This window comes from Mytilus galloprovincialis, chromosome 12 (assembly GCF_965363235.1).
Source record: "Mytilus galloprovincialis chromosome 12, xbMytGall1.hap1.1, whole genome shotgun sequence".
Lineage (NCBI taxonomy): Eukaryota > Metazoa > Mollusca > Bivalvia > Mytilida > Mytilidae > Mytilus > Mytilus galloprovincialis.
In genome coordinates this window covers 3,847,323-3,874,816 of record NC_134849.1, presented here as the reverse complement: position 1 = coordinate 3,874,816, position 27,494 = coordinate 3,847,323, and the positions used below count along the sequence as shown (strand labels likewise).

At 32.1% G+C, this 27,494-nt stretch overlaps 1 protein-coding gene across 2 annotated transcripts; it reads right to left on the bottom strand.

Annotated features, from left to right (window-relative positions):
• Positions 1-90: 90 nt before the first annotated feature.
• LOC143054592 (uncharacterized) lies at positions 91-27,494 on the bottom strand. 2 transcript variants are annotated; one of them, XM_076227607.1, is made up of 10 exons: positions 27,382-27,494; positions 23,025-23,728; positions 16,139-16,178; positions 15,490-15,594; positions 14,142-14,171; positions 9,740-9,886; positions 5,733-5,795; positions 4,599-4,658; positions 2,529-2,627; positions 91-1,713 (listed from the first exon to the last, which is right to left on the bottom strand). In XM_076227607.1, the coding sequence occupies exons 2-10, from the start codon at positions 23,718-23,720 to the stop codon at positions 1,565-1,567; spliced, it is 1,389 nt and encodes a 462-aa protein (XP_076083722.1). In that variant the 5' UTR covers positions 23,721-23,728; positions 27,382-27,494; the 3' UTR covers positions 91-1,564. The 2 variants fall into 2 exon arrangements, with proteins under 2 accessions (XP_076083722.1, XP_076083723.1); XM_076227608.1 differs by lacking the exon at positions 15,490-15,594.

Genomic DNA, 27,494 nt, shown 5'->3' with positions numbered 1-27,494 from the left:
TATCTTCCATCCTTCTAACAAAACATTTATGATAAAAACTCTTGTAAAATCGATATATGGTCTCAACAGTAAACAGGTGACTAAATAATATACAAAGCTAAACCTTTTTATTTAATTTATAAATCATTTTATAAGGAAAACAAAATACACAAATCAAAATTAAACACATAAAGCGAATACAAAGTTTAAGCGAAATTTTTATTTCATGATGAAGATGTAGTTGTTTAGCTGACTCTACCTAATCAGTGTTTAAAAATGCTCAACTAATTACTCTTGAATATGATAAACTAACAACCATTAATTCATGCTAGAAAAGAGTATAACATACCACACACAGATGTATGATTCGCAAAGCAAAAACATAATTTAAAATGGGTTAATAGGTAATAATTATTCAATGTTGAAGTTAATTCATAGATATGTACATAATATACAACATAATTGTGTTTCCGTTTGCAGCATCTTTCAAAAGATTGGAGGTTTACTATGCTGACATTTGTTTTTTTTCTGAGACAAGTGCCTGTGGCTGACATCTTATACATTGAAATTAAGAAACTATCTGTGTATGATTATTCGAAAGCTTTTTATTTGTAATAAGGACTTATGTGGGTGTTTTTACTTATTAGCAAAATCCACTTTTGAATTTATACATTTGTATTTCTATGCTATGAATCCTTTGGGATTTTCATTGTTAACAACAAGCCAGCTAAATTTGAATGTTGATCTTTCAAGTGCATGATTGTTTCGTAAGTACTTTGTTCATGAGCTTTGAGCTAAAAGGAAATACATTTACTAAACAGTGTTGCATGACAAGCAAGCAACACTTACAAAAAAATAAATGTGGAAATGTATTATATATGGTGCACCATGTAAATTCAAATATATTGGATTTTCAATAACAACATGAAATTTTTAGTTTTGCATACTACAAATTATTGAACTTGAATTGAAGAAATAATGCTTCAAATATAATAGTAAATTAAGGATATATATTTATCTAATCCCCAGGGGCATATTTATAGAAGTTTATCTGTACTAACCTTCAATTTCGTTCTTACATCTTTCTAATATATGTGATATCATAAGGGCAAAATATTATTATGATATACAATTACAAATTGTCGTACAATTCTTTACCATAGTGGCGACCAAAGCAATAATCAGAAACCAATACTATTGTAACCAACTTTGAAAAACAACAATCAAAAAATTAAATAGAAACTTACAACATATATTTAATAATTTAATTTCTTATGTTGCAATTGTCAATTTTCAGCATTGCTATTGGAATGTTCCTTCTTATTAAAATATTTTAATTGAAAGATGATTAAATTGTGGATCTCTATTTATATAATGTTAAACTATCTTTGAACAAATATCATATTGTTTTTAAATGTAACAATTGAAACAGAAAATAAGTGAAAGTTATATTTGATTCAGTGCTTAAGACACATATAGTTCACATAACTTATAAAACTTGGCCAAGCAAGGTAATACATATAGTTATATATTGTTTATTGAAACTAAGCCAAAATATTATTCTCTGTACACAATGCAGTTCAAGTTAGCCTTTGTTGATGCTCGATACATGGAAAAATTCTATTCCACTGAAGCGCTCGTTATTTTCTTCCTTGAACGAATAGAGAATATCACTAGTCCACTTCATATCGCGCTCTTCCTTAAATATTATCTGTATACGGAGTTTCTCCCTCCCTTATAAAGAAATAAAATAAGTTACAGTACACATGATAAAAATTGGTTGACCTTTACAATGTCGTTGTCTGAACTCGTCTGTTCATTTTCTGGCCTTAAAGAGGGATTTGCGTCATCTTGAAATATATCTGATAAAGTTTGGTATCTATATTAAGGCATTGTACAATGTTTTTCTCAGACAGAAAATGATTTTTTTTCTTCACCAAATCCATTGTATGACAAGTTCTTTGATACATTATTTTGTTATTTGTTGTTATTGGCTATCATAATTAGCAGTCAGTGACTCAGATCTGTACATATTGTCTATTTGTTGTTATTGATGAATAAACATCATGCCACGTCACGTCTGTGTTATTGTTAGATTTTTTAACTGCTTTATATCGATCGAATGTGTTCAGCCTTTTTTACTGATTTTTATAATTTGTGCTTATGCTGTGTTGCAAAACTACTGTCCTAGGTTAGGGGGTTGTCAACTTCAAAACATTTGACCCGCCATATTCCATATGTACCTGTCCAAAGTCATGAGCCTGTAGTTCAGATGTCGTGGTAGGTTCATATCTGTCTTATTTGGTTTTTTTTTCATCAATTCTTTTGTTTAAAAAAAATAAAAATTATAAAGATACTAAACTACAATGAAAACTCAAAACTAAAAGATACTTACAAATGTTTTGTTTAAGACGAAACAATGCCATCATTATCATGGAGTATAACTAAGATCGACACAAATGCGATATTCATCCCTTTAAAAACCGAAGAAATCCATAAAGTTAAAAAAAAAGATACAATAAAAAAATAAGTAATAAAATATGCCTAACCGTCCAAACTCTGCTCCCTCATCATTAATCGTAATTGTTCTAGACTTGATTCAAATGAGCTTTCCACATAACACTGTATTGGTGTGCTTTCCAATTTAACTAGAAACAGAAAAAGACGTGATTGAGTCAAACCTGAAGTTGTACAATCAATATGTTGTTCTACACTATCCAAAGACAACAAATACTGTATGAAATACAAAAATAAATATTAATCAAATAAATTTGAATAATTATCAGAAACTTATAAACACAAACTATTTTTTTTTTAAATATAAATACCCATGATGATTAGGTTTAGTTGTTTTATAACAGGCTATATGAATATTATCATTTCACGAATTAACGCATATATTTAATACACTACAAACAAGTATCAGTCTATAATGACCTATATATATCTGTGTCTAATATTTTAAATGTTATGCAACATTTTGTGAATGTTTCATATATATTTTATGGTTCTTTGACAATTTTCACCATTTACTTAAATCTAGTATAGATTTATGGTGTCAGTTGTGTTTAGTTAATAATGCAGTGAACATTTTTATTAAAAAATATAAAAAATAATATAACAACTTGATAAATTTTCAAACTGACACCTTTGTTTTGTTGAACCATGAATTTGACATAACCATGATAACAGAACTTCTATAGCAATCCTTGATAACCAAAACAAAAATGGTTAAACATGTTAATTGTAAATATTTATGTCAATTAAATTTAAATAATTTTTGTAAAAATTAAAGACATGGCATTCAAGGAGCACTTTAATAAATACGATTGATTTACCGCAGTACATATGTGTTTTTCAGGTTAAAAGAAACTCTTATTTTTCTTAATCTACTGTATTACTTGTCTACGAATCCAGAAGGCTTTCAATTTTATGCTAAACAGGATGTTGCAATTTTTAATGAATGTTATTTATAATTTGATACGCTCTGATCAGGTGTGTTATTCTTATTTTTTTTTATATATCTTTTTATATATATCATGTATATAATATATATTACAGCCCAAATTTTAATCATATATATATAACGTAGTTTTCAATTTAGACTCGTATATATATATATATATATATTTCTAATAAAATGTTAAACAGTTTCAGTGATTATGTTGGATGTTGTTATCTTATTTAACATTTTTAAAAGATACTTATATAACTAATGTATATAACCATGAAACCTATGTAGTTTGTATTTAAGCATTTAGAAAAATCAAATTAAAAATAAATAAATAAACATCATGCAAAATAAGAATCATGATAGTAAACAATCATCATTTGTCTCGAATCCTTTGACCTCGCAGTAAAAGCTGCACCTTTACATATACGAAATATTCGTTTTATGTATGTGAATGTTTTGTTGACACAAGTGATTTGTGCACGAATTATGGTTGCTTCTTATTAGAAACGTTGCAAAAACATATAAACTTATTTGATGCAGTTTTATCTGCATTTGCTTAGTACTGTATAGAACAACCTAAATACCACAATAACCATGCTTACGTAACGATATGTGTATATACTGATTATTGAAAAAGCTACGAAACGAAGACAAACAGGCTCGTGTGACATAACCGTAGCAACCGATCTTCGTCCGGATACTTGTTACCTTTTAAGTAAAATTTGGTGACGAATGCAACCTCCATTAATCGACATTAGAACCAACAACCTCAGTGTTGAAAGGCTAGTGATAACTGGGTTATCCTCGTAGATAACTCTACCACTGAGGTTACTTTATTGTTTGTAAGCTATTATTTCAATCAAAAGTTTATATTAAAAAAAAGTAAGATGATGTAGTCTTGTATGATTTTTAAATTTAGTTAGTTTTTATGTTTTGGAGTAAAATATGACGTCCATTATCAATTAACAAGTACACCAATTGTTAAGGTGCCAGCTGAAGCCCGCCTCCTGATGCAGGGGTCTTTCACTGTTTTCGGAGACCCGTTTGTGGTCTGTTTTTCTGCTCTTTAGTCGAGTTGTCTCTCTGACACATTCCCCGTTTCCATTTTTCATTTTATTTAAATTACTAGTATATTAGAAGTTTTAATCATTCTCATGTTGCATACCTGACGATGGGCAAGTTATATAGTCACTATTGTCAGAAAATTCTTCATCGGTTAATTCTTCTGAAATTAAATAACATAAAAGCATCAGGGTACCAATGGGACAACTCTCCATATCAGTTACAATGTACAAAATGTTAACAAATATAGGTCAAAGTACAGCTTTCAATACAGATCATCGGCTCCCACTGAACAGCAAGCTATACCATGCCCAAAAATGACTATTTTAAATAGTTATCAAAGGTAACAGGCTTATAATACAATACGCCAGACGCGCGTTTCGTTTACATAAGACTCATCAGTGACACTCAGATCAAAATAGTTTTAAAGCCAAACAAGTACAAAGGTTTCATTACTTTCTCAGAATAAGGTGAAAGTTAGCGCCTGTCAAACATTTAAACCCGCTGAATTTTTATATACCTGTCCTAAGTCAGGAGCCTGTTTTTCAGTGGTTGTCGTTTGGTGATGTGGTTCATAAGTTTTTTTCGTCTTTTGTATAGATCAGGTAGTTGGTTTTCCTGTTTGAATTGTTTTACACTAGTCATTTTTGGCCTATTGTAGCATGCCGTTCGGTATGATCCAAGACTTCGTGTTGAAGCCCGAACTTTCTGTAGTTCCAAAGTGAATGTCATGTTTCTTAGATAAACCTTTACACATTTTAGGTCATTTTTTTGTAATTCACAATAAAACAAAATACAAGCCTTTTAAACTTTGACAAAAATTATTATAATTTGAACATAACTGTAAGGTCATACTTATTATTCTACACATGTTCTATACGATTATGATACACCTTTACTATATTTTCATTAAAACCAACTGATATTTATGAAATAAATAACCCCATTTCATCTTGAGTTAGTTCTAGTATTGTCGTCGTCCTTGAGTAAAAGTGTCAAATGAAATGTTACGAATTTTCAAATGTTAAATCTTTGGTTTCATGACCAATAGTAGATGATGGACATATCATTTTGCATATTGTATTGATTTTTATACTGGTTGTGACAGCAGTTTATAAAATGGAAAACAACCGTTTTTTACTCTGCGAAATTGTAGGCTCTGTGGATAATAGTCATTTTTTTTAGTCACCATTATTCTATGGATATAAATATTTCTGTTTTATATCTGAATATTTACCTATTTCTATACCTGATGAATAATCAGACGAGTAGTCACTGTGATCGTCAGATATGTCTTCCACTGTTCATAATGAAAAATAAATAAAAATAAAATATTACAACTTATATAATCTTTAGTTTGTTCAACTTTGTTTTGCTTTTGTTATCATTTCTGTTTAAAAAGTAGTACAATTTCTTTCTAGCTAAAGGAAGTCGACAAAAAGACCATATCAGCTAATTCGCATGAAAAAAAAATTACCTCGGAAAAATATTTTACAAAGCTAAATTGACTTAATATTTCAATTCTTTTTAAAGTGAAAGTATATACTTTGAATCAATATTAAGTAAGCCGGAATTGATTTTATATATACAGGAATGACCGCAACTGCTTTTCGATTCAAAATATAAAACAGCAGCAAGCTTTATACGTTTGAATTCATCAACGACAATTTTTCGAAGTACATTCTAAATATGCTGAATTAGCAGTTACGGCGTTGACACAGCGCCGATTATGGCTCACGTTTGAGACAGCGTTAAGACATGAAAATTTAAAAAGTCAGGCTGCTTTCCCCAAAAATCTGGAATGTCCTAACATTGTCTTAACGAAGTTGTATGCGTTCGTAACATATTCCTAGTGATAGAGAATGGTCCGGAGAGGTCTACCTAGCATCCCATCAGTTTGGTTGGTCCCGTAACATTTGATGAAAATCAGCCGATGTATGCTATTCGGATTAAAATCGAAACTTTGTCGTGAAAGAGTCTGATGTATCGGGCCAAAATCGTAACAATGTTTTGTCTCTCTAGAAGATGTCCGCTGGAACTTGCGTTATCTTAAGAAATTTTCATTGCTGTGTTTTTACCGATTGAGTCAAGATTGCATCCAGATCTTGTCGAATGCGAACCGTCTTTACCGAAACCGTTCCGTAAAAGCCCCGTTATTAAAAACGAAATTTTGCAATGATACCCACGTCAGTGTACCGACAATAACAGATCTCAATCAGATTATTGTGAAATTTCAATCGGGAATGGTCCGGTCGAAAAAGGCCTTAACAAACGTTAATGTGTGACCCCAGCTTTACTTCTGCGTAAATGTCATAAATGCACTAAAACCAAGAATACTATCTTAATATTACCTTTATTCTCAAATGCAAATGAATCCTTTAAAAAAATGGTTTTAAAACTTGTCTTTTTGAGATAGAGAAAGTTAAACATTCTATTGCATCCAAATAAATAGGGTAGCTCGTACTAAAAGAAAACATATCAGAAGCTTTGTACGACTTTCCTAACAGCACAGCCATAGAAAAACGATACAATCATGGGTATTAAACTCTTTTTATGAAGTAATATAACTCGAATAATTCAAGCCCTTTCCGTGTCCGATTTTCTCCCACAAGAGGGCTTGAACTCCCTATGATCATTGGCCGCTTCGCCTGCTCTCTGTGAGAGAGAGCCAATCAGCGGCGATCAGGATAATGAGTCTGCGCCGCAACTCTCTTGTAATTGTCTTACCAAACACTAGTGTTCAATTAACACAAATTCGATAATAATTAATTAACACCAATTAAAAAGTAAAATCATAAAAATACTGAACTTAGAGGAAGATCAATTGGGAAAGTCCATAATCACATGGCAAAATCAAATAACAAAACGCATCAAAAACGAATGGACAAGAACTGTCATATTCCTGACTTGGTACAGGCATTTTCAAATGTAGAAAATGGTGGATTAAACCTGGTTCTATAGCGCTAACCCTCTCACTTTAATGACAGTCTCATCAATTTCCGATATTTTTACATTGATGCGTTAAATAAACAGACACAATAAATAAAATAGTCAAAATATGGGTACACCAGTCATCATCGTTTAACAATTTTAAAAGGAACAATTTAACAGAACACAAAAACATCTACTATCTACGAACACATTTATTGATTTGAGTGTCTGACGTCAGAAAATTTTATACGTCACATAAATTTGTCGTTCAATGTGCGTACAAACAATTTTAAAATTTTCATGGGAATGTTAGCATACAGGGTCAAAAAATCAAAAGTATGTAAGAATAAATTTAGGAAATAGACCGAGATTTAAACTAGTCCAAAAGTTATATATAGAATTTATAAGAATCCAAAAATAGTTAATTCCACTACGCGATTGAATGATTTTGACGTTTGTGGTTCAACGTATATTGTTATTCATAATAGAAATATATCATAATGACATATAATAGAACAATATCATATTAACATCAGTTTACATCATTTAACATCAATTAGCTCCGGAACTCCTCCTTCTTTAGCTGCCAATTTAAATAAAAATTCCCATATTGCAAAGCGGTGTGAAAATTCCGGTTGACGGTCTTGATCGAGGAAGGCGTTCAGGCGTTAATGTAGCCTTTGTAGATCAGCGGAATATAACGACTGAATTATTCGGGTTAGAAGTAATACAGACACTTTTTATGAATAGTTACTCGTGTATATAATAGGCTCATATATATATGAACTTTATCGTACACTTTATCAATATTTACCTTGTTTATACCGACGTAGTCGGTATAGTTTTAGTTTGTGCCCTTTGAACTTAAGGACGCTTAACTATGGCAACAAAATACGAATGCTCGAAAATCCTCTCTGTGATTGGACAAAATGCTGTCATGGTGGGTGATTTGGTTGTGTTTGAAAAAACATCTCGTTAATTATATCGTGATGGAAAGCAAGTGAAAAACTATAAATATTTGAACTAGATCTTACAAAGATTTATATTTTATTAAAATTATTGTTTCTCCAATCCATGACAGCTGTTTATTCGGGACAATTATATAATTTTTAATGTAAACTTTGTTGTACGAACGTACATGACTTTTAGAACGCACCTACGCATGTGAGATTTCCGCGGGGTTTTGGTGAATGTAAACAGAAAGATACGAGGACCGAGAATACTGAAAACAAACAGAGAAAACGTTATTTAAATGGTAAATCACTTATTTAAATATAATCGGAATATTCACAAATCAATTTGTAACGTTTTTTTGTTGGTAATTCATTAATTTTTATATAGTTAGAGCATTGTTGTTCACAAGATGAAGGTAGTGAACGGGCGTTGCCACCAAGGACAAATTGTGTCAAACTATGCAGGTTTTCAGTGCACTGCAATCGCCTTCTTGTAGTTACATTCAGATGTAGATTTAATTAAAGAGGTCCTGCATCATTAAGTCAGTGTGCTTCTGAAGGTTATCGAAATGATAGTTTTAAACATATACTCAAATTTAAATACGTCGGATATCTTTTTTTAAAGATAGTTCTTGTTAAATAATAATATAATGATATTTGTATGAAAACTCTTTCTTGTTTCATTTAAAATTTTAAATGTCTTAAATCTGTTAATCGTATTGTTTTGTTAATTTATTTGCTTTTATCTATTTTAAAATGTTGGAGGTACATTTGTAGGAGGATAAACTTAGTTATTTGTTTGTCTGTCTTTATTTTTACGTATATATGCTTCTTTCTTGTTGTGGAGATATATATGTGTATATGAATATATGTAGGAGCCGAGCAAGAGTATAACAAAATTACAGAGGTGATTGGCAAAACAATTAAGATCACCCGTTGGCAATTTGTTTTTGGTTTAAGAATATGAAGTCGCTCAACATGAACCAGTTCTAGACTATAACACTACTTTGATAGATCTATAAATTAAAGGTCTTTTTATATCTGTCACTATAAGAAGCAATTTTGGAACTTTTTAACCTTCTCATACTTCACTGATATGTGTCAAAGGAATAAAAATATGATTTACTCGCATGCAGCTGATATAATTGAGAAGCGCTAGTGTTATCGCATAAGTCCTTGTGTATCAAAGACTAAAGATCTCCAAACATCGCGGTACATCAACCGATATGCATTTTTATGTGTTCCATCTGTATGATTATGCAATCGTCTTAAATGCAAAATTTATTGCTTTTAAATTAAAAACGTCGTTCACGTCAGAAACAAAACAAAAGATACAAGTTCTTTAATAAAATATACATACTATCTGGTTGAGACAGAAATCGTTTTATTGTCCATTTACGCTCTTTAAACTTGGTATTAATCTCCGCTAACTTTTTTATCTGTAAGTCCTTCTGTTTGCAACTACTACAATCGTTCTGTCCTTCTTTAACATTACCAATTGATGTCCCTGTTGTAGCAAACATACATACATGTATATTCATCATATATTTTCTGGTTTCTGACGTTATTTGAAAACAGTAGATATATCAATGTTACTGCAATAGATGTGCATCTAGATAATTAACTGATTTTCAGTTATACTGAGTAAAAAAAAAACATAATACAAACACCGAAGAGCTTTACGTTTGTACAAATCACAAGAGATACTTGAGATTTTTAAAGATTTCAAACATTGTTTTTTTAACGATATATCAATTTGTTCTATCTTTGCTTATATTGAAATTTTGTCAGCCCATTGTAGCCCAGTGTAGTCTCATTTTTTGCGTTTTTACATACATATGCATGTTACAACAGTTCGAGTTAATTTTGTAGCAATGACCAGTAAATCGTCTGACAAATGGTTTATCCGTCAATATTTGCACCGTACATGCTTACGCCAGTTCATTTATTGAAGGACAATTCATTTAATATCGTTTACGGTTATAATAACTAGTACACACCTTCCTATCATTTACTAAAAAGACGAAAAAGTCTGTACCTAGGTTTTTTCTTTATATAACTAACGGCTTTTAGGTAAACAGATTGATTGCATGACAACTTGTATTACTTAAGTGAACTCAAATATAGTTCAAAATTCACACTGTTAAATGAATATGTTCTATCCTATTTTAACCACTTTGTGTTAGTACTGATAACAATTGTCCATATGCAAGCATACGATGACGAAAGAAACCATTTGCAAATGAAGGGACATAGCTATAGGTTTATGACAATTTATCTGGCATATATGCATATCAATTTGTCCTCCGTAAAGTATTGTCCTTACTCCTTTGTTTTTTATCTGAATTTATAAACCAGAAAGGGGAATGACTGAGGCAGTTGTTTGTATAATGTGATACGCTATGTCAGGTTTTGCGATATCTTGGGAGAAACATTTACATGATAACATCAAAAACCAACAAAACAATAAAAACATAAAAAAAAAAATCGCGCTAATCAGTATTTACCTTTAACAGGAACGCTCATATCCAAATATTCAAAAGTCAATGATTTTCAAGGACTGACGACAACTTTGAAGAGCTATAAATCAAATAAACCAAAAGACCCCCCCCCCCCCAAAAAAAAAAAAAAATCAATCTAAATTCTAAATCTCCAATTATGAACATGAGTATTTAACAAGGATTGTAATATTTAGTAATATTAATGTGAACAGAGGAGGAATATTTGTTTAATTCTTTTCCACATGTTCAAGCTCCAACACGTTCGGGACGTCATTTTTGTTCCTTTCGTTTAATATATGTCCCTTTATCAAAATTCACATTTGAATACAAACATTTGTAAGGGTTAGAATTAGACGTATCGTTTTAAAGAACATCCCAGCTGTGTAAAATGGTTTACATATCAAACAAGATGGCGGCTACTGAAAATTCAACGAACAAATACATGAAAGTTCAAAGATCAATATTAAAAAAACGATCCGAGAAATCTTTTGATAAACCACATTATGCAATGACAAAATGTATAAAAGTTCATAATAGTTATCAAAAGTACCAGGATTATAATTTTATACGCCAGACGCGTAAGACTCATCAGTGACGCTCAGATCAAAATAGTTAAAAAGCCAAATAAATACAAAGGTGAAGAGCTTTGAGGATCAAAAATTCCTAAAAGTTGTGCCAAATATGGCTAAGGTAATCTAGTTTTTCGAAAAATTCAAAGTTTTGTAAACAGAAAATTTATAAAATGACCATATAATTGATATTCATGTCAACACCGAAGTGCTGACTACTGGGCTGGTGATACCCTCGGGGACTAAACGTCCACCAGCAGTGGCATCGACCCAGTGGTGTAAATAGTTATCAAAAGTACCAGGATAAAAACGATTTTTTGTTAAACTTGAGCATTTAGTTATGAAGAACACTTCGTAAATGTGAAATGATTTGCTAAAAAGTCACTTGACATCAGCTACGGTCAAGATCAGTCTGATTATTTTTATAGACATCGTTATACGTGACCAGTCCCGTTAGTAGAGAAAGTTTCTGTGTTAAGGAATAAATTTTCTTACACAATTAATACATACAACAGGAAATATATGTTTACAAAATTTCCTTCTATATACAAGCTTTTGATCATAGACAAGCTTCTGTCCAAGTTTGGAAGAAATGTAGGAAAGTAATTGATTTGTTTCAATATTAACCACAGAGTCCATTTATAATGAAAAAATTTGTAAGGGTTCCGTGGAACCCAGTGTCTCGCCTACTTTTGCTGTTAATCAAACACTCATCAAAAATGATGAAAAAAATCAATAAAATTATTCCTCTCGATACTATCTTTTGATTGTGAGAAGCTTCTGTCCAAGTTTGGTAAAAATCCAGGCTAGTTTAAGAATCTTAAAAATGTTTTAAATACTTTAACTGCAGACTGTATGTAATGTTAACTGGAAGAAAAACTAAGTCCATTTATAAGTAAAATACGGGAAAAATGGAATTTTATTTTTACAAAATTTACTTCTGGATACTATCTCCTGATCATAAACAAGCTTCTGGCCAAGTTTCTTACAATTCCAGGATAGTTTAAGAAAGTTATTAAAATTTTAAAAACTTTAACCACAGAGTGAATGTAATGTTTCCTGGCAGAAAAAACTAAGTCCATTTATAAGTAAAATACGGAAAAAATGGAATTTTATTTTTACAAAATTTACTTCTGGATACTATCTCCTGATCATAAACAAGCTTCTGGCCAAGTTTTGTACATTTCCAGGATAGTTTAAGAAAGTTATTAAAATTTTAAAAACTTTAACCACAGAGTGAATGTAATGTTTCCTGGCAGAAAAAACTAAGTCCATTTATAAGTGAAATACGGAAAAAATGGAATTTTATTTTTACAAAATTTACTTCTGGATACTATCTTATGAACATAAACAAGCTTCTGTCCAAGTTTCGTACAATTCAAGGATAGTTTAAGAAAGTTATTAAAATTTCAAAAACTTTAACCACAGAGTGAATTTTTGTGGACGCCGCCGACGACGACGACGCCGACGCCGACGGAATGTAGGATCGCTATGTCTCGCTTTTTCGACTAAAGTCGAAGGCTCGACAAAAACCGATAAACCGAATTTTTGTTGACATAATTTATTTCTGATTACTATCTTATGATCATCAACACACTTCTGTCTACGTTTGGTAGAAATCAAAGATAGATTAATAAAGTTGATAAAATTTCTAAATATTTAACCACAGAGTGAATGTAATGTTAACTGGCAGAAAAACTAAGTCTATTTATAAGTAAACTATGGATAAACAGGATTTATTTTTTACAAAATTTATTTTTGGATACTATCTTACGATCATCAACAAGCTTCTAAATAATAAGGATGATCCTATCCCAGGAAGAAAAACCCTAGCCGTATTGGACACAACTTTTTGGAACTTTTGGTCCTCAGTGCTCTTCAACTTTGTACTTGTTTTGGCTTTCGAACTTTTTTTCATCTGAGCGTCACTAGTTAGTCTTGTGTGGACGAAGTGCACGTCTGGCGTAATAAATTCGAAACCTGGTACCTTTTTGTAAGCTATTATTTGTGTGTTTCTCTGTTCTATATGTTCTACCATTTATATGTATTGTAGTCCTGTCATGTAATGTTGCCATTTTAATGTTATAATTAACATTATCATAAAAGCGGAAGGTTTGACATACCACAAAACCGGGTTCAACCCACTATTTTTCTTAAAATGTCCTGCACCAAGTCAGGAAAAAGGCCATTTTAATATTAAAGATCGTTTCTGTTTGTGTTACATTTTAATGTTGTGTTTCTGTTGTGTCGTTGTTCTCCTCTTATATTTGATGCGTTTCCCTCAATTTGACTTTGTAACCCAAATTTGTTTTTGTCTCAATCGATTTATGAGTTTCGAACAGCGGTTTCCTTCGGTTGCCTTTATTTTTCTGTCCAAATGTGGTAGAAATCAAACATAATTTATGAAAGTTATTAAAATTTCAAAAACTTTAACCATAGAGTGAATATTTGTGGACGCCGACGACGGAATGAAGGATCGCTATGTCTTGTTTTTTTTCGACAAAAGTCGAATGCTCGGCAAAAAAATAACATTGTTAGAAACCTTAATGAAAATATTTCAAAACAACCTTCTGTCGCCACCGTAGTAACAGTAACAGTAAAATCCTCGTTGACAAAACAGTATAGTTTATCTTTCATTTGTTTTAGCTTTTTCACACTAAGCTTGTCCTTTTTCATGAAATAGATAGCTTACCTACCACATTCTTCTTTTCGTCTTCCAAAACTGTGTGAAAGAAAAACAAGCGAGTATCAAAACATATGCATTTGCTCTAAACTAATAGAATGATGCCGTACTCAAACATGTCTCATACGAAGGTGTTTCTTTGTCCCAGAAAAAAATCAGCCTTTCAAATATCTATTAAATAAATTTCAGACGTTAATAATTTACTGATTGTCACTTTATTTCCATAGATATAAGAAGATGTGGAGTACAAATGCGGCAACACTCCATCGAAAAAAAAAGATTTTTTAACAAGAATGTGTCCAAAGTACACGGATGCCCCACTCACACTATCATTTTCCATGTTCCATGGACCGTGAAATTGGGTAATAATCTAATTTGGCATTTAAACTAGAAAGATTATACTATAGGGAACATATGTACTAAGTTTCAAGTTGATTGGATTTCAGCTTCATCAAAAACTACCTTGACCAAAAACTTTAACCTGACACTCCCACTTTCATTTTCTATTTTCAGTGGACCGTGAAATTGGGGTCAAAAGTCTAATTTGGCTTTAAAATTAGAAAGATCATGTCATAAGCAACAAGTGTACTCAGTTTCAAGTTGATTGGACTTCAGCTTTATCAAAAACTACCTTGACCAAAAACTATAACCTGAACGGACGCACAGACGAACGGATGAACGAGCGAACGGACGAACTGAGCCACAGACCAGAAAACATAATGCCCCTTTACTATTTTAGGTGTAGCATAAAAGTTGATTGGACTTCAGCTTCATCAAAAACTACCTCGACCAAAAACTTTAACCTGAACGGACGCACAGACGAACGGACGAACGAACGAGCGAACGAACGGAGCCACAGACCAGAAAACATAATGCTATTTTAGGTGGGGCATAAAAACCATTACATATGCAAGGATTACAATACTTAATCCGAGAGACGTGTTCCGTCTACAATTTACTCGTTAGTTACTCTTGTATGAACACACTTGGAAGGCAAAATCAAATATGAGGTTGAAGAGCAATATATGTATAACGGATTACAAACGTGTTGATTCATTTACTATTTTGAAAATCTGATAAAATATTTGTTTTCATATTGTTTGAAAGAAAAAATTGCAAGTGTTAAAAACAAAATGTATTGGAAAAAAACAAGAGAGAAACCTTTCCCTTAAATTTTTTAAGTTAGTGATATTTCATAAACACGGACCTTTTAATTTTTGTTCATGCTTTTTAATTCCCGTTATTAATAAACTTTCAATATATGCATGACACTCTTTTTCAAAGCTTGTTATTTTGAAACAGACGATCAAATCTCCATATCTAAGCAAACCATTCATATATTGAGTGCATTTACTACCTTTTTCCACAAACCACTTCAATTGTTTATCAAAATGTTCTCTTGTTGCCAATCCTTCTCTCGCAATATCTTCCTTTACCATGTTTACTTGAATAACAGCTTGATCTACATAAAAATTATCACCGTAAAATTACTGAGGCATCTAAATCACTTTTGTGGAGAAAATCAAAATGACACAATTTATCATATACTAGTTGGTTTACGTTAACATAGATTTGAATAAAAGAGGTGAAAGATACCAGAGGGTCAGTCGAACTCATAAATCGAAAATAAACGTCATGGCTAAGATAAGCGTATCAACCTACTTCTTCTTATCTGCCAACAGGAAAATAAAAGTTTTGATTTGTTCACCTTTTTTTTTTTAGTTTTACTCATTTTAAACTTAAAAAGCTTAACCAGATATTTTTATCAAAAGAAATAAATTTCTAATAAAATTTTATGTCTTATCTTGTAAAATTGTCCATTAAGTATGTCTTATTGCCTTACAGGAGTGGACAAACAATAGCATGCTTTATAAACAAAGAATACAACGCTGCAATAATTTTGCATGAAGAGACATACTTTCTAAAAGTTCAAAAATTAACCATTTGTTGATCTGACATTTTCTGAAGCTTTTCATCAACATGAGCTTTTATTTCAATCGTCTCACCTTGCAGGATTTTTATTGCTTCCTTATTGGTGGCTGCCATCTATAATTTAACAAAGAAATATACAAACTTTCGATTAATACCAATGATACTTTTGTCATTACTGTCATTCTGGTTTCATCTTTTTCTTATCTATTTTCTGTGTATTTTTGCGGAATATCAGAAGATGTAGACAAACACATGTTTCTCGTTTCTCGTTGTTATATAAATTTGACCGTTGGTTTTTCCCAATTGAATGGTTTTACACTAGTAATTGTTGGGGTCCTTTATAGCTTGCTGTTTCGGTGTGAGCCAAGGCTACGTGTCGAAGGCCGTTCCTTAACCTTTATTGGTTTACTTTTATAAATTGATACTTGATGCCTATCATTTGAACACCTGGAGACATCTATAAGAATATAAAATATGCAAAATGAAAAATTAATGTCAAACAGACATTTGAAACCTTTGCATGTAACATGTAAATGTGAAAAAGACTATCAAGTATCAATTGTAAAAGTAGCACAGATATTGTTTGTCTTGTAGGCTCTTCATACCCTATGTGAAAAATTGATCCAATATGTCTTCATTTTATAAGAATGCTCTATCTGTCCATCTATTTGTGTTTTTTTTCCTTTAAACTTTCGGATTAAATTTTTTAAATACATTGTTATAATTACAAAACTAGTAAACAGTAGTAATATATCAAACAAATGACGCTAGATCGGAGAATACACTTGTTTCACAGACGATATCGGACATGTTCCTAATGGACGAGTATATGTCGCAGGATTAGACATACTATAAATATACATTGGAAAATCGAAATCATTAATCGAAACCAGTTGTAATCAGTTACATTTTGCAGTGTAATCACATGATATGCATTTTCTGGTTACAAGTAATCTTAATGTAAAAATATAAGAACTATATTTTACTACCGTGTGACACGGGTGCTCCGTTGCGGAGGAATTTACGAAGAAAAGAAGGAAAAGTAATCAATTCCAATGCAAAAAAGAGGTGCAATCATGATTTCTTTGACCATTTATTGAATTGTTCAACATGTCAAGGTAAAGAATCTCAATTTAATAAAAATTATAAAGCATTTTATTCTTCTTTTTGTGGTTTAAAGTTTTTTTAAACAATGAAGAAGCAAACAAATATAATATACAGATATAAACAATATCACATTTTCACGTTATTTTTTCAAAATGGTCACTAAGCCACAAATTGGCAATTGGCAATTTCTTTAATGAAAAATGCACACATTTTTATAGTTCGTTCTTATGTTGTACTGTTATACCACTGTCCCAGGTTAGGGGGAGGTTTGGGATTCCGCTAACATGTTTAATCCTGCCACATTATTTATGTATGTGCCTGTCCTAAGTCAGGAGCCTGTAATTCAGTGGTTGTCGTCTGTTTAAGCGTTACATATTTGTTTTTCGTTCATTTTTAAAAATAAATAAGGCTAGTAGTTTTCTCGTTAGAATTGTTTTACATCGGTGCCTTTTATAGCTGACTATGCGGTATGGGATTTGCTCATTGTTGAAGGCCGTACGGTGACCTACAGTTGTTAATGTATGTGTCATTTTAGTTTCTTGAGGACAGTTGTCTCATTGGCAATCATGTTGTTTATCATATTTATAAATGATATTTTTCTTTTTGTTAAAAATGGTAGTTTATATAACTATGCAGATGACAATACTTTGTCTTTCTGTACTCCAGATTTCGATTTATCAATTTCAACTTTGGATTCAAAAATACTTATTGAGTGGTTCAGGGTGAATGAAATGCAGGCAAATCCTGACAATTTTCAAGATTTGGCTGTTGGCAAAAAGACCTTTGAAAAGAACCCATCTATATATATTCAAAATTCGAACCTTATATGTGAAAAAACAGTAAAAGTATTATGCATTGAAATACACTATATCAGCTAAATTTTGATGTTCATACCAGCTCAATCTGTAGGAAGGCAACACAGCTTATACGAACTTATAGCCCATCAAAGAATCATAATTTACATAAATTTTAATCTCCCCTTCCAATGTTAATCTCCATAGGAAATTAAAACTGCTGATTTTCAGTTTTCCTCAAGTTAAATTTTAGGAGACTTTTTTCTACGTATATTTAGGGCTTAATGCTATAGATTAGAACTTAAACATTTTCCGTTGCAACTTAGTTTGATTGGACTAAATTGAAGTCGATCACATCAAATGAGCAAAGTAATCGTTATTTAATATTTACATTCTAAAGTCATTGACCCCATGCATGTAAGTCAGTAATTTCTTTTATAAAATGACATACTGTTACTAGACATATGACCTATATATTTCCTATACTGATAGAAATAAGGTCCAGCTTGTGACCTAATAAAACTACTGTTTTTACTTTGAGCATAGTTAAGGAGCGCTAGCGGGTATAAGATTTTCAGAATAAAATTAAACATTTATTTTTCATTACAAATTTTATCAATTACCTTTAGTAGTTGGTACTTCATCATATGATACAAAAATCATTCCAAAAAATCAATTCGTGTTGGTCCCAGGTGACTTTTAAAATGTAGATATCATTTAACCAGATGCTCCGCAGGGCGCAGCTTTTACGACCGCAGAGGTTGAACCCTGAACGGTTGGGGCAAGTATGGACACAGCATTCAAGCTGGATTCAGCTCTAAATTTAGATTGTAATTAAATAGTTGACACAGCATAGGTTTCTGACACAGAATATTAATCCTCTCAAAAAAATATTTGAAGAAATTTTCTTTTTATTTAGGAAATTTGAAATGAGAAAAATTTAACCCCCCCCCCCTTTTCACTTTTTTTTCACATTCCCCTTTCGCTTTTTCCAAAACTGATCTCAATTCAAATTTCTAATGGAATTTGCAACAATAACTACTCATTTAAATACATCATAAAATATTAAAATGTAAAATAAAGTGCTTGTTATCACTGAATGGTAAAGATGTTTTAATTTATCAGTTGGTAGTAAAAGTGAATACACATTGTATATTGTATAAAACAATGATTTAAGTTGATTCAACTACTAATCTGGACAAAGAAAGATAACTCCAATTGAAATTTTCTTGCTATTGCACAATATTGTGCAATTATATATTTCTTGCTATTGTGCAATACTGTGCAATTGAAAATATTTTCTATTTCTTGCTATTGCGCAATACTGTGCAATTGAAAATTTCTTGCTATTGCACAATACTGTGCAATTGAAGATTTCTTGCTATTGCTGAATACTGTGCAATTGAAAATTTCTTGCTATTGCACAATACTTAATATAATAATTTTGGATCCTGATTTGAACCAACTTGAAAACTGGGCCCATAATCAAAAATCTAAGTACATGTTTAGATTCAGCATATCAAAAAAGCCCAAGAATTCAATTTTTGTTAAAATCAAACTTAGTTTAATGTTGGACCCTTTGGACTTTAATGTAGACCAATTTAAAAAAGGGACCAAAAATTAAGAATCTACATACACAGTTAGATTTGGCATATCAAAGAACCCCAATTATTCAATTTTTGATGAAATCAAACAAAGTTTAATTTTGGACCCCCATTTGGACCAACTTGAAAACTGGGCCAATAATCAAAATTCTAAGTACATTTTCAGATTCAGCATATCAAAGAACCCCAAGGATTCAACTTTTGTTAAAATCAAACTAAATTTAATTTTGGACCCTCTGGACCTTAATGCAGACCAATTTGAAAACGGGTCCAAAAATTAAGAATCTACATACACAGTTAGCTTTTGCATATCAAAGAACCCCAATTATTCAATTTTTGATGAAATCAAACAAAGTTCAATTTTGGACCCTTTGGCCCCTTATTCCTAAACTGTTGGGACCAAAACTTCCAAAATCAAACCCAACCTTCCTTTTGTGGTCATAAACCTTGTGTTTAAATTTCATAGATTTCTATTTACTTATACTAAAGTTATGGTGCGAATACCAAGAATAATGCTTATTTGTGCCCCTTTTTGGCCCCTACTTCCTAAACTGTTGGGACCTCAACTCCCAAAATCAATCCCAACCTTCCTTTTGTAGTCATAAACCTTGTGTTTAAATTTCATTGATTTCTATTTACTTATACTAAAGTTATTGTGCGAAAACCAAAATAATGCTTATTTGGACCCTTTTCTGGTCCCTAATTCCTAAACTGTTGGAACCAAAACTCCCAAAATCAATTCAAACCTTTCTTTTTTGGTCATAAACCTTGTGTGAAAATTTCATAGATTTCTATTTACTTAAACTAAAGATATAGTGCGAAAACCAAGAAAATGCTTATTTGGGCCCTTTTTGGTCCCTAATTCCTAAAATGTTGGGACCAAAACTCCCAAAATCAATCCCACCTTTCTTTTGTGGTCATAAACCTTGTGTTAAAATTTCTTAGATTTCTATTCACTTTTACTAAAGTTAGAGTGCGAAAACTAAAAGTATTCGGACGACGACGACGCAGACGACGACGCCAACGTGATACCAATATACGACCAAAAAATTTTCAATTTTTGCGGTCGTATAAAAAGCTCCAAATTATCTCCCTTTGGTGAAAAAAATCCCATTTTTTTGGCATTAAAATTTAAATATCATTTTTAAATCATCGGTGATATATTTTTTTTATTGTTGTTTCGAATAAGCTATACATAAACTAAATAATTGTAAAATTTAAGCGATTTCTGTAATTTAGTTCTTTTTTAATGTTGATATTACCGCTTTTTCTCCTATTAGTTCAACAGAAACTAGAGGCTCTCAAGAGCCTGTATCGCTCACCTGATTCTACTTGGGTTTTTGAAATCATTTAAAAAAATATTAAATTTGGCTAAACGTAACAACACTTGGCCAGCTCCTCATACGGAAAGGAACATTCATGCTATGTTTGATTTCATTCAATTCAGTGGTTCTCTAGAAGAAGACTTTTGTATGCATTTCCCATAGGGTCCTATGTTAAACTAAATCCCCCCACTGGCGACCATCTTGGATGTTGCAATGACAACAAAGTAACAACACTTGGTCAGCATCTCATTAGGAACTTTCATGCTATGTTTGGTTTCATTCCATTCAGTGGTTCTCTAAAAGAAGTCATTTGTATGCATTTCCCATAGGGTCCTATGTTAAACTGAGTCCCCCGCTGGCGGCCATCTTGGATGATGGATCGACTACAAAGTAACCACACTTGGTCAGCACCTCAGTGGTTCTGTAGAAAAAGTTCAACATGTAAAAAGTTAACGACGACAACGACGGACGACGACGGACGACGAACGCCAAGTGAAGAGAAAAGCTCACTTGGCCCTTCGAGCCAGGTGAGCTAAAAAAGGACATTAACAAAAATGTATGCTTCTTTCGAAGGCAGATTGTGAGCGTTAATGAACGGTGATACCATTTTTTTTATTTCATTTTTCTACTTAGTATAAGATAAAGTTCATTTAAAGAAAAATATAGCGAAATTCTATATTAAATAAAAAATTTGATTAAGACCCGCCAGCCCCCTTAAGTAACAATAATGGTCGTTGGTCATTTTCTAATACACCTTATCGCTATTTGTCCGCAATTACTGGATATCCCAAAGGTTCCCGTAAATTTTTACGTCATAAAACAAAATATCAGACGCCACAATGGAAAAGTGATTGTTGTATGCGTCAAAAGTTCAAGCGGCCAGGTCAGACGGGATTAGCGATAAGGTGTATACAGCTCTGACCGGATCTAATGTCGTAGCGCTTCTAAAGTCCTGATTCCTCTCAACTGGATATATATTCGTTGTGAATTTTTAAGACATTTTTGCTACCCACGAGTTCACGGTAATAAACATTTAAAAGTCAGAGGCTGTAATTTTGATTCATGTCGTTACCATTTTTCCACATAATGAAAACAGAAATGTCTAATGATCTTTTCAACTTCACAAATAATACACGATGGTCTTATAGTATAGATTCTGAATACTGACGTTGTTTATCATCTTAATAACGTGTCATAGTATTCTTTTATTTGTCTTTATGAACATTACTTTTATTATCTGTTTTCCGGTGATGTTTATTCAATGTGGCTATGTACTCTACATGTTATAAAAATTAAGATAGAAATACTTTATCAATCCAATTATCGACCCTTTCAGATCTTAATTATGGGAGAGATTCAATAAATATGTTAGGATTATTCCCACTAGTATTTTTTATATGTGCTTTGTCTATATTTCCTTTTGTGTTTCTTTGTTACATATATCTGTTTGTGTTTATAGTGATTTTAAGACTTTAAAACAATTTTGACTGCGGTATCCTATTTTTGACATGTTTTCCTATTATATGTATGTGTGTACGTTTTGTTCACACATCATTGTCCAATCATGGAATTGTATGCGACTAACATACAAATGAGACGTTAAATAAGCTTTAAACCAGGTTTAATCCACCAGTTTTTACATAAGAAAATGCACGTGCCAAGTCAGGAATATTTCAGTTGTAATCCATTCGTTTGGTGTGTTTGAGCTATTGATTTTGTTATTTGATTACGGACTTTCAGATTAAGTTTGTTTGTTGTGAAAATATCCTCTCTGTTTTGTTTTGAATCCTATAAAACAAAGGATGGTATTTAAAATAAAAAAACATATTTGTGACTTAGAATTTTTAAACCATTGAAAAATGCTGAATTTATTTAACACAAGATAGTTTGCGCTAATTTACGAGTTGTCGCCTTCGGTCTCTACACATGCTACAGGTGTCCAAAATAATTCCTGCTAACTAATGATTCCAAATTATTTTCTAAGATATGTTTACAATACACATGAATAAAGGCAACAGTAGTATATCGGTGATCAAAAGTCATAAATCGTTTAAGAAAAAACAAATCCGGGTGAACATGAATAACTCAGTTTTAAATAAATTTTAAAAATACAAAGAAAAACAATCTTACCATTTCTTGCATGTCAGTTTTACCCATTAGTTCTTGGACATCTTCGTCGCTCAAAATTGTCTTTTTTGTTGTTTCGATTGTCTTTTTTAACCACTTTAAATTTTTTGGACCTCCGGGGCACAAGTTGTACAATGCATTTGTAAATTTTGCCCATAGGCTAATCAGTTCTGGTTCTGAAAACGTCGTTGTAGTTACTGCATGGCATACGGTTCCCCGTACATTCATAATTTCATTAATTAATACTACCTCTGGATGACAAATCATTGGTGTGTTTATTGAGCGTAACCCTATTAATAACGCGTTTAAGTCGCTTAAATCCAAAGCATTTATCAATATCTGCTTTGCAGTATATCGACATATACAAGTTTGAGTAACGCTAGAACCACTCTTCTTTTCGTGACCACTTGGACATTTCATTGAACTAGTATAAAGGTATAACTTGTCATATATTTTTTGGTCCATTTTCCCTGTTCTTGAAATACTACATCCATAAGCAGGACATTCGCAACATAATAATTTTTTCTTGTCCCACTGATGGTAAAAAGCGTGTTTTGTGTTTTCCAGAAATGTTGTAAAGTCATCAGTGTTGTATTTTATTTTGATCTTTTCTTCTGTAAAATCTCTCAGTACTTCTGCTCCAAAGTCAATTATACATTGGAATAACAGCAAAAAATCTTTTTGAATTTTAGGGATCATTGTCGAACCTAAAAAGGAAATCAAGCATTTTTGCTATTCACATAAAGTTTTAAAATGGCTAGGTAAACTATTAATTTGCTGCTAATACATTTTACAATAGTAGCAAAGTTTCCGCAATTATTTCTACAATTTGAAAATCGTTCTCGTAGATGCTTCAACAACGTAAGATTTATATTTACTACCTCTAGTGTCGTTTTCCTCTTATAGTTGGATGTGTTTCCCTCAGTTTCAGTGTCAAGCCTGGATTTGTTTTCCCTCAATCAATTGATAACTTTTGAACAGTGGTATAATACTGTTGCTCTTATTTACTATTTCAGATATAATTGTGTCAAAATGTCCATAGGAGCCAAATTCCTACCCATTTTATCCTCACTTACAGGTGCTAATTATTCATCATGTAGCAAAGGCAATGATGACAGATAATAGCAAGTACGACAACCACAAGATACATACAAGGAAATAAACACATGGAAATGTATAGGCATCAAATGGGCGTAAAGCTTTCCGCTATTCAAAAGTATGCGCCGGCATTGTTGCTTTGTCCAAATAAGTAGTCGATCGGATCGGTGACAAACATATTTATTTGTTGATAAAAGCACCGAATTTGGCGCGGTGTTCAAACAATGTGAGATATAAACCTTTCTTGAAATTTCGAAATGACGGCCTTTATTTAAGATGGCCGTCAAAAAATACCAAAATCAACATAAATTATATCATTCATATAAGTCCAAATCTAAGGGCAAATTTGCAATGGTGCTGTGTGTTTAGAAAAATATTTGCTATGAAACCAGCTTGAAAATTCAAAAAGGCGGCGTTTTCCAATAAAATATCAAAATTATAGAAGGTTACAAAGTTTTTTGTTTTGACAGTAAACCCTAGTGCCCTATAATACCCAATGTATATCTGATTTATATATTGAGGCCAATCATCTAAATATTGGTGGGAAAAGTATAGAAAATCGTAACTACAGCACCATTCTTGGTGGACAGTTCTCCACAACAAGAGATCATGTATAAACACTGATGTTATTTCAATATCTAAGTTAGACTTAATTAAAAAGTAAACTTTCCGACTCGAACGTTTCTCTGCGATCAACTAGAAGAGGACATAGTAATAATTTAAATACTGCAGAAATCTCAGACTCGCTAGGTCATTTGCAAGGCAGATGTTTGCTTCTTCTTATCAATAGCAATTAAACAAGCAACCGCAACAACGTGTTTGTAAGACAATGATACCTGAAAAAGCTGCACAGGCAGGCAAAGTTACTACTGCTTTAATTATTCGTCTATAACATTACATTCAGATGATTTAAAACCATCTCATAATGTGTGAACAATATTGACAACAACAAGAGTTCAAATGTGTCTAAAGAATCGGTACATAGTGCGATAATTTCCATATTTCAGCGTATTTTCAATCTTATTTTAACTACTAAGCTATTTCATATTGCCATATTGTCTTATGTTTTTGTTTTTATACCAAGTAAGGTAAATTCTGTGGTCAATATATGCTTCAAATGATACTTGTGCGCCTGTTGTTTTCGCTAAACATTCCATCTCCGTAGCATTTCAGTCCACTGACCCGTGTTCTGTTAAATGTTGTTTAGCTTTGTGTATGTGCTTCTTTTCTTATGAAGAGCAGGGTGTATGCGATTTATCAATAAATTAGTATGCCGTCTTGAAAGGCTATATTTGAGTTTTTTTGCTATGAAGGCGTATTACGTTATAGTAAGGAGGGTGTTGCAGCAAAAAAAAAAATAGGCTTTCAAGACGTTATACTTATTTAGACTGATCTGTGTGGTTTGCTAGACTGTTCAATATTTTCTGTGCTTTTAGTTGTACTTTTTTGTATTATTGAACAACGAGGGTGGTAAAGGGTTATTTTCGTGCAACGTGTTTTACCATTTTTATTTCAGGTGCAGTCTTGAAAAAGGTTTGTTATATACCGTGTTTTGTGATATCGATAAAAAGATCAAAGTGCAAGAATTTTTTAATGGTTCGTTCATCGGGAAATGACAATTTTATTTCGCGTTCTATTGTAAAATTGAGAATGGAAATGGGGAATGTGTCAAAGAGACAACAACCCGACCAAATAAAAAACAACAGCAGAGGGTCACCAACAGGTCTTCAATGTAGCGAGAAATTCCCGCACCCGGAGGCGTCCTTCAGCTGGCCCCTAAACAAATATATACTGCCGTCCTTTAACCTATAATGGTTTACTTTTTAAATTGTTATTTGTATGGAGAGTTGTCTCATTGGCACTCACACCACATCTTCCTATATCTATCTAGTCCAGTGATAATGAACGCCATACTAATTTCCAAATTGTACACAAGAAACTAAAATTAAAATAATACAAGACTAACAAAGGCCAGAGGCTTCTGACTTGGGACAGGCGCAAAAATTCGGCGGAGTTAAACATGTTTGTGAGATCTCAACCCTCCCCAATGTAGAAAAGTAAACGCATAACAATACGCACATTAAAATTCAGTTCAAGAGAAGTCCGAGTCTGATGTCAGAAGATGTAACTAAAGAAAATAAACAAAATGACAATAATACATAAATAACAACAGACTACTAGCAGTTAACTGACATGCCAGCTCCAGACTTCAATTAAACTGACTGAAAGATTATGATTTCATCATATGAACATCAGGCACAATCCTTCCCGTTAGGGGTTTAGTATCATACCATCATAACATATATGAGAAGAACATAACCCGTGTCATGCCAACAACTGTTTTTAGAATAAATGTGTTTAGTTCCGATGCAAAGACCTTTTCAGTGACTCAATATTAACGCCAAAATATGCAATCTTTAATGACTTGACAACAGTATGGTAATTATGTGTATAGATATACCCTTTACGCCCACCAACAACAGCTTTCGCGGACACAAGTTACAGGTTGTAAAAACATCTGTCCAGTCAATTATCAAAATGGATATACTTTTATTGAAATAGTACTGTTTCAAATAAAGGCAACAGTAGTATACCGCTGTTCAAAACTCATAAATCCATGGACAAAAAACAAAATCGGGGTAACAAACTAAAACCGAGGGAAACGCATTAAATATAAGAGGAGAACAACGACATAACACCGAAACGTAACACACACAGAAACGGACCAAGCATCAGACAAAACACCACGAAAATAACAAATATAACATGAAAACCAAATACATGAATTTGGGATAGACAAGTACCGTGCCACGTCTTATCTCAATATCTCAAAAATAAGAGAAAACACAAACGACTCAACGTTAAAATGCAACACACACATAAACGAAAATGTTTGAAATCATTAAAATTAATGACTGTGACTCCCTCATGCATAACTATGGATTTTTGTCCTTTTTTTCTTTACTTTATACTATTGATCTTTTGCAGCTGTGTTATAAGCTCTTCTTCAACGTAAGCATAATTGAAGAGAATATATATCGAAATGCGTATCTGCAGTGAATTTTGTACCATTACTCCATGTACAGTGTCAACATCAAGCTTTGTATTGCACAGCGGTAGAATGCATACATTTTTTTAAAATTCAACTTTAACAGTTGTGTACATACTTTAGAAAGGGAAACCGAAAGTAAAATAATCATTTGGATTTTAAACGTGGAAAATTAAATATTAGTCTTAATCGTATAACTTTATAGACACTTACTTTATTTATTTGACCAGAAACTCCTGTTATAATTTTATCATTACGTATTATTCTGAATTAATGAGTATTACTTTCGTTAGGACTTTCGATAGGAAACCCAAGAATGTGGAAAT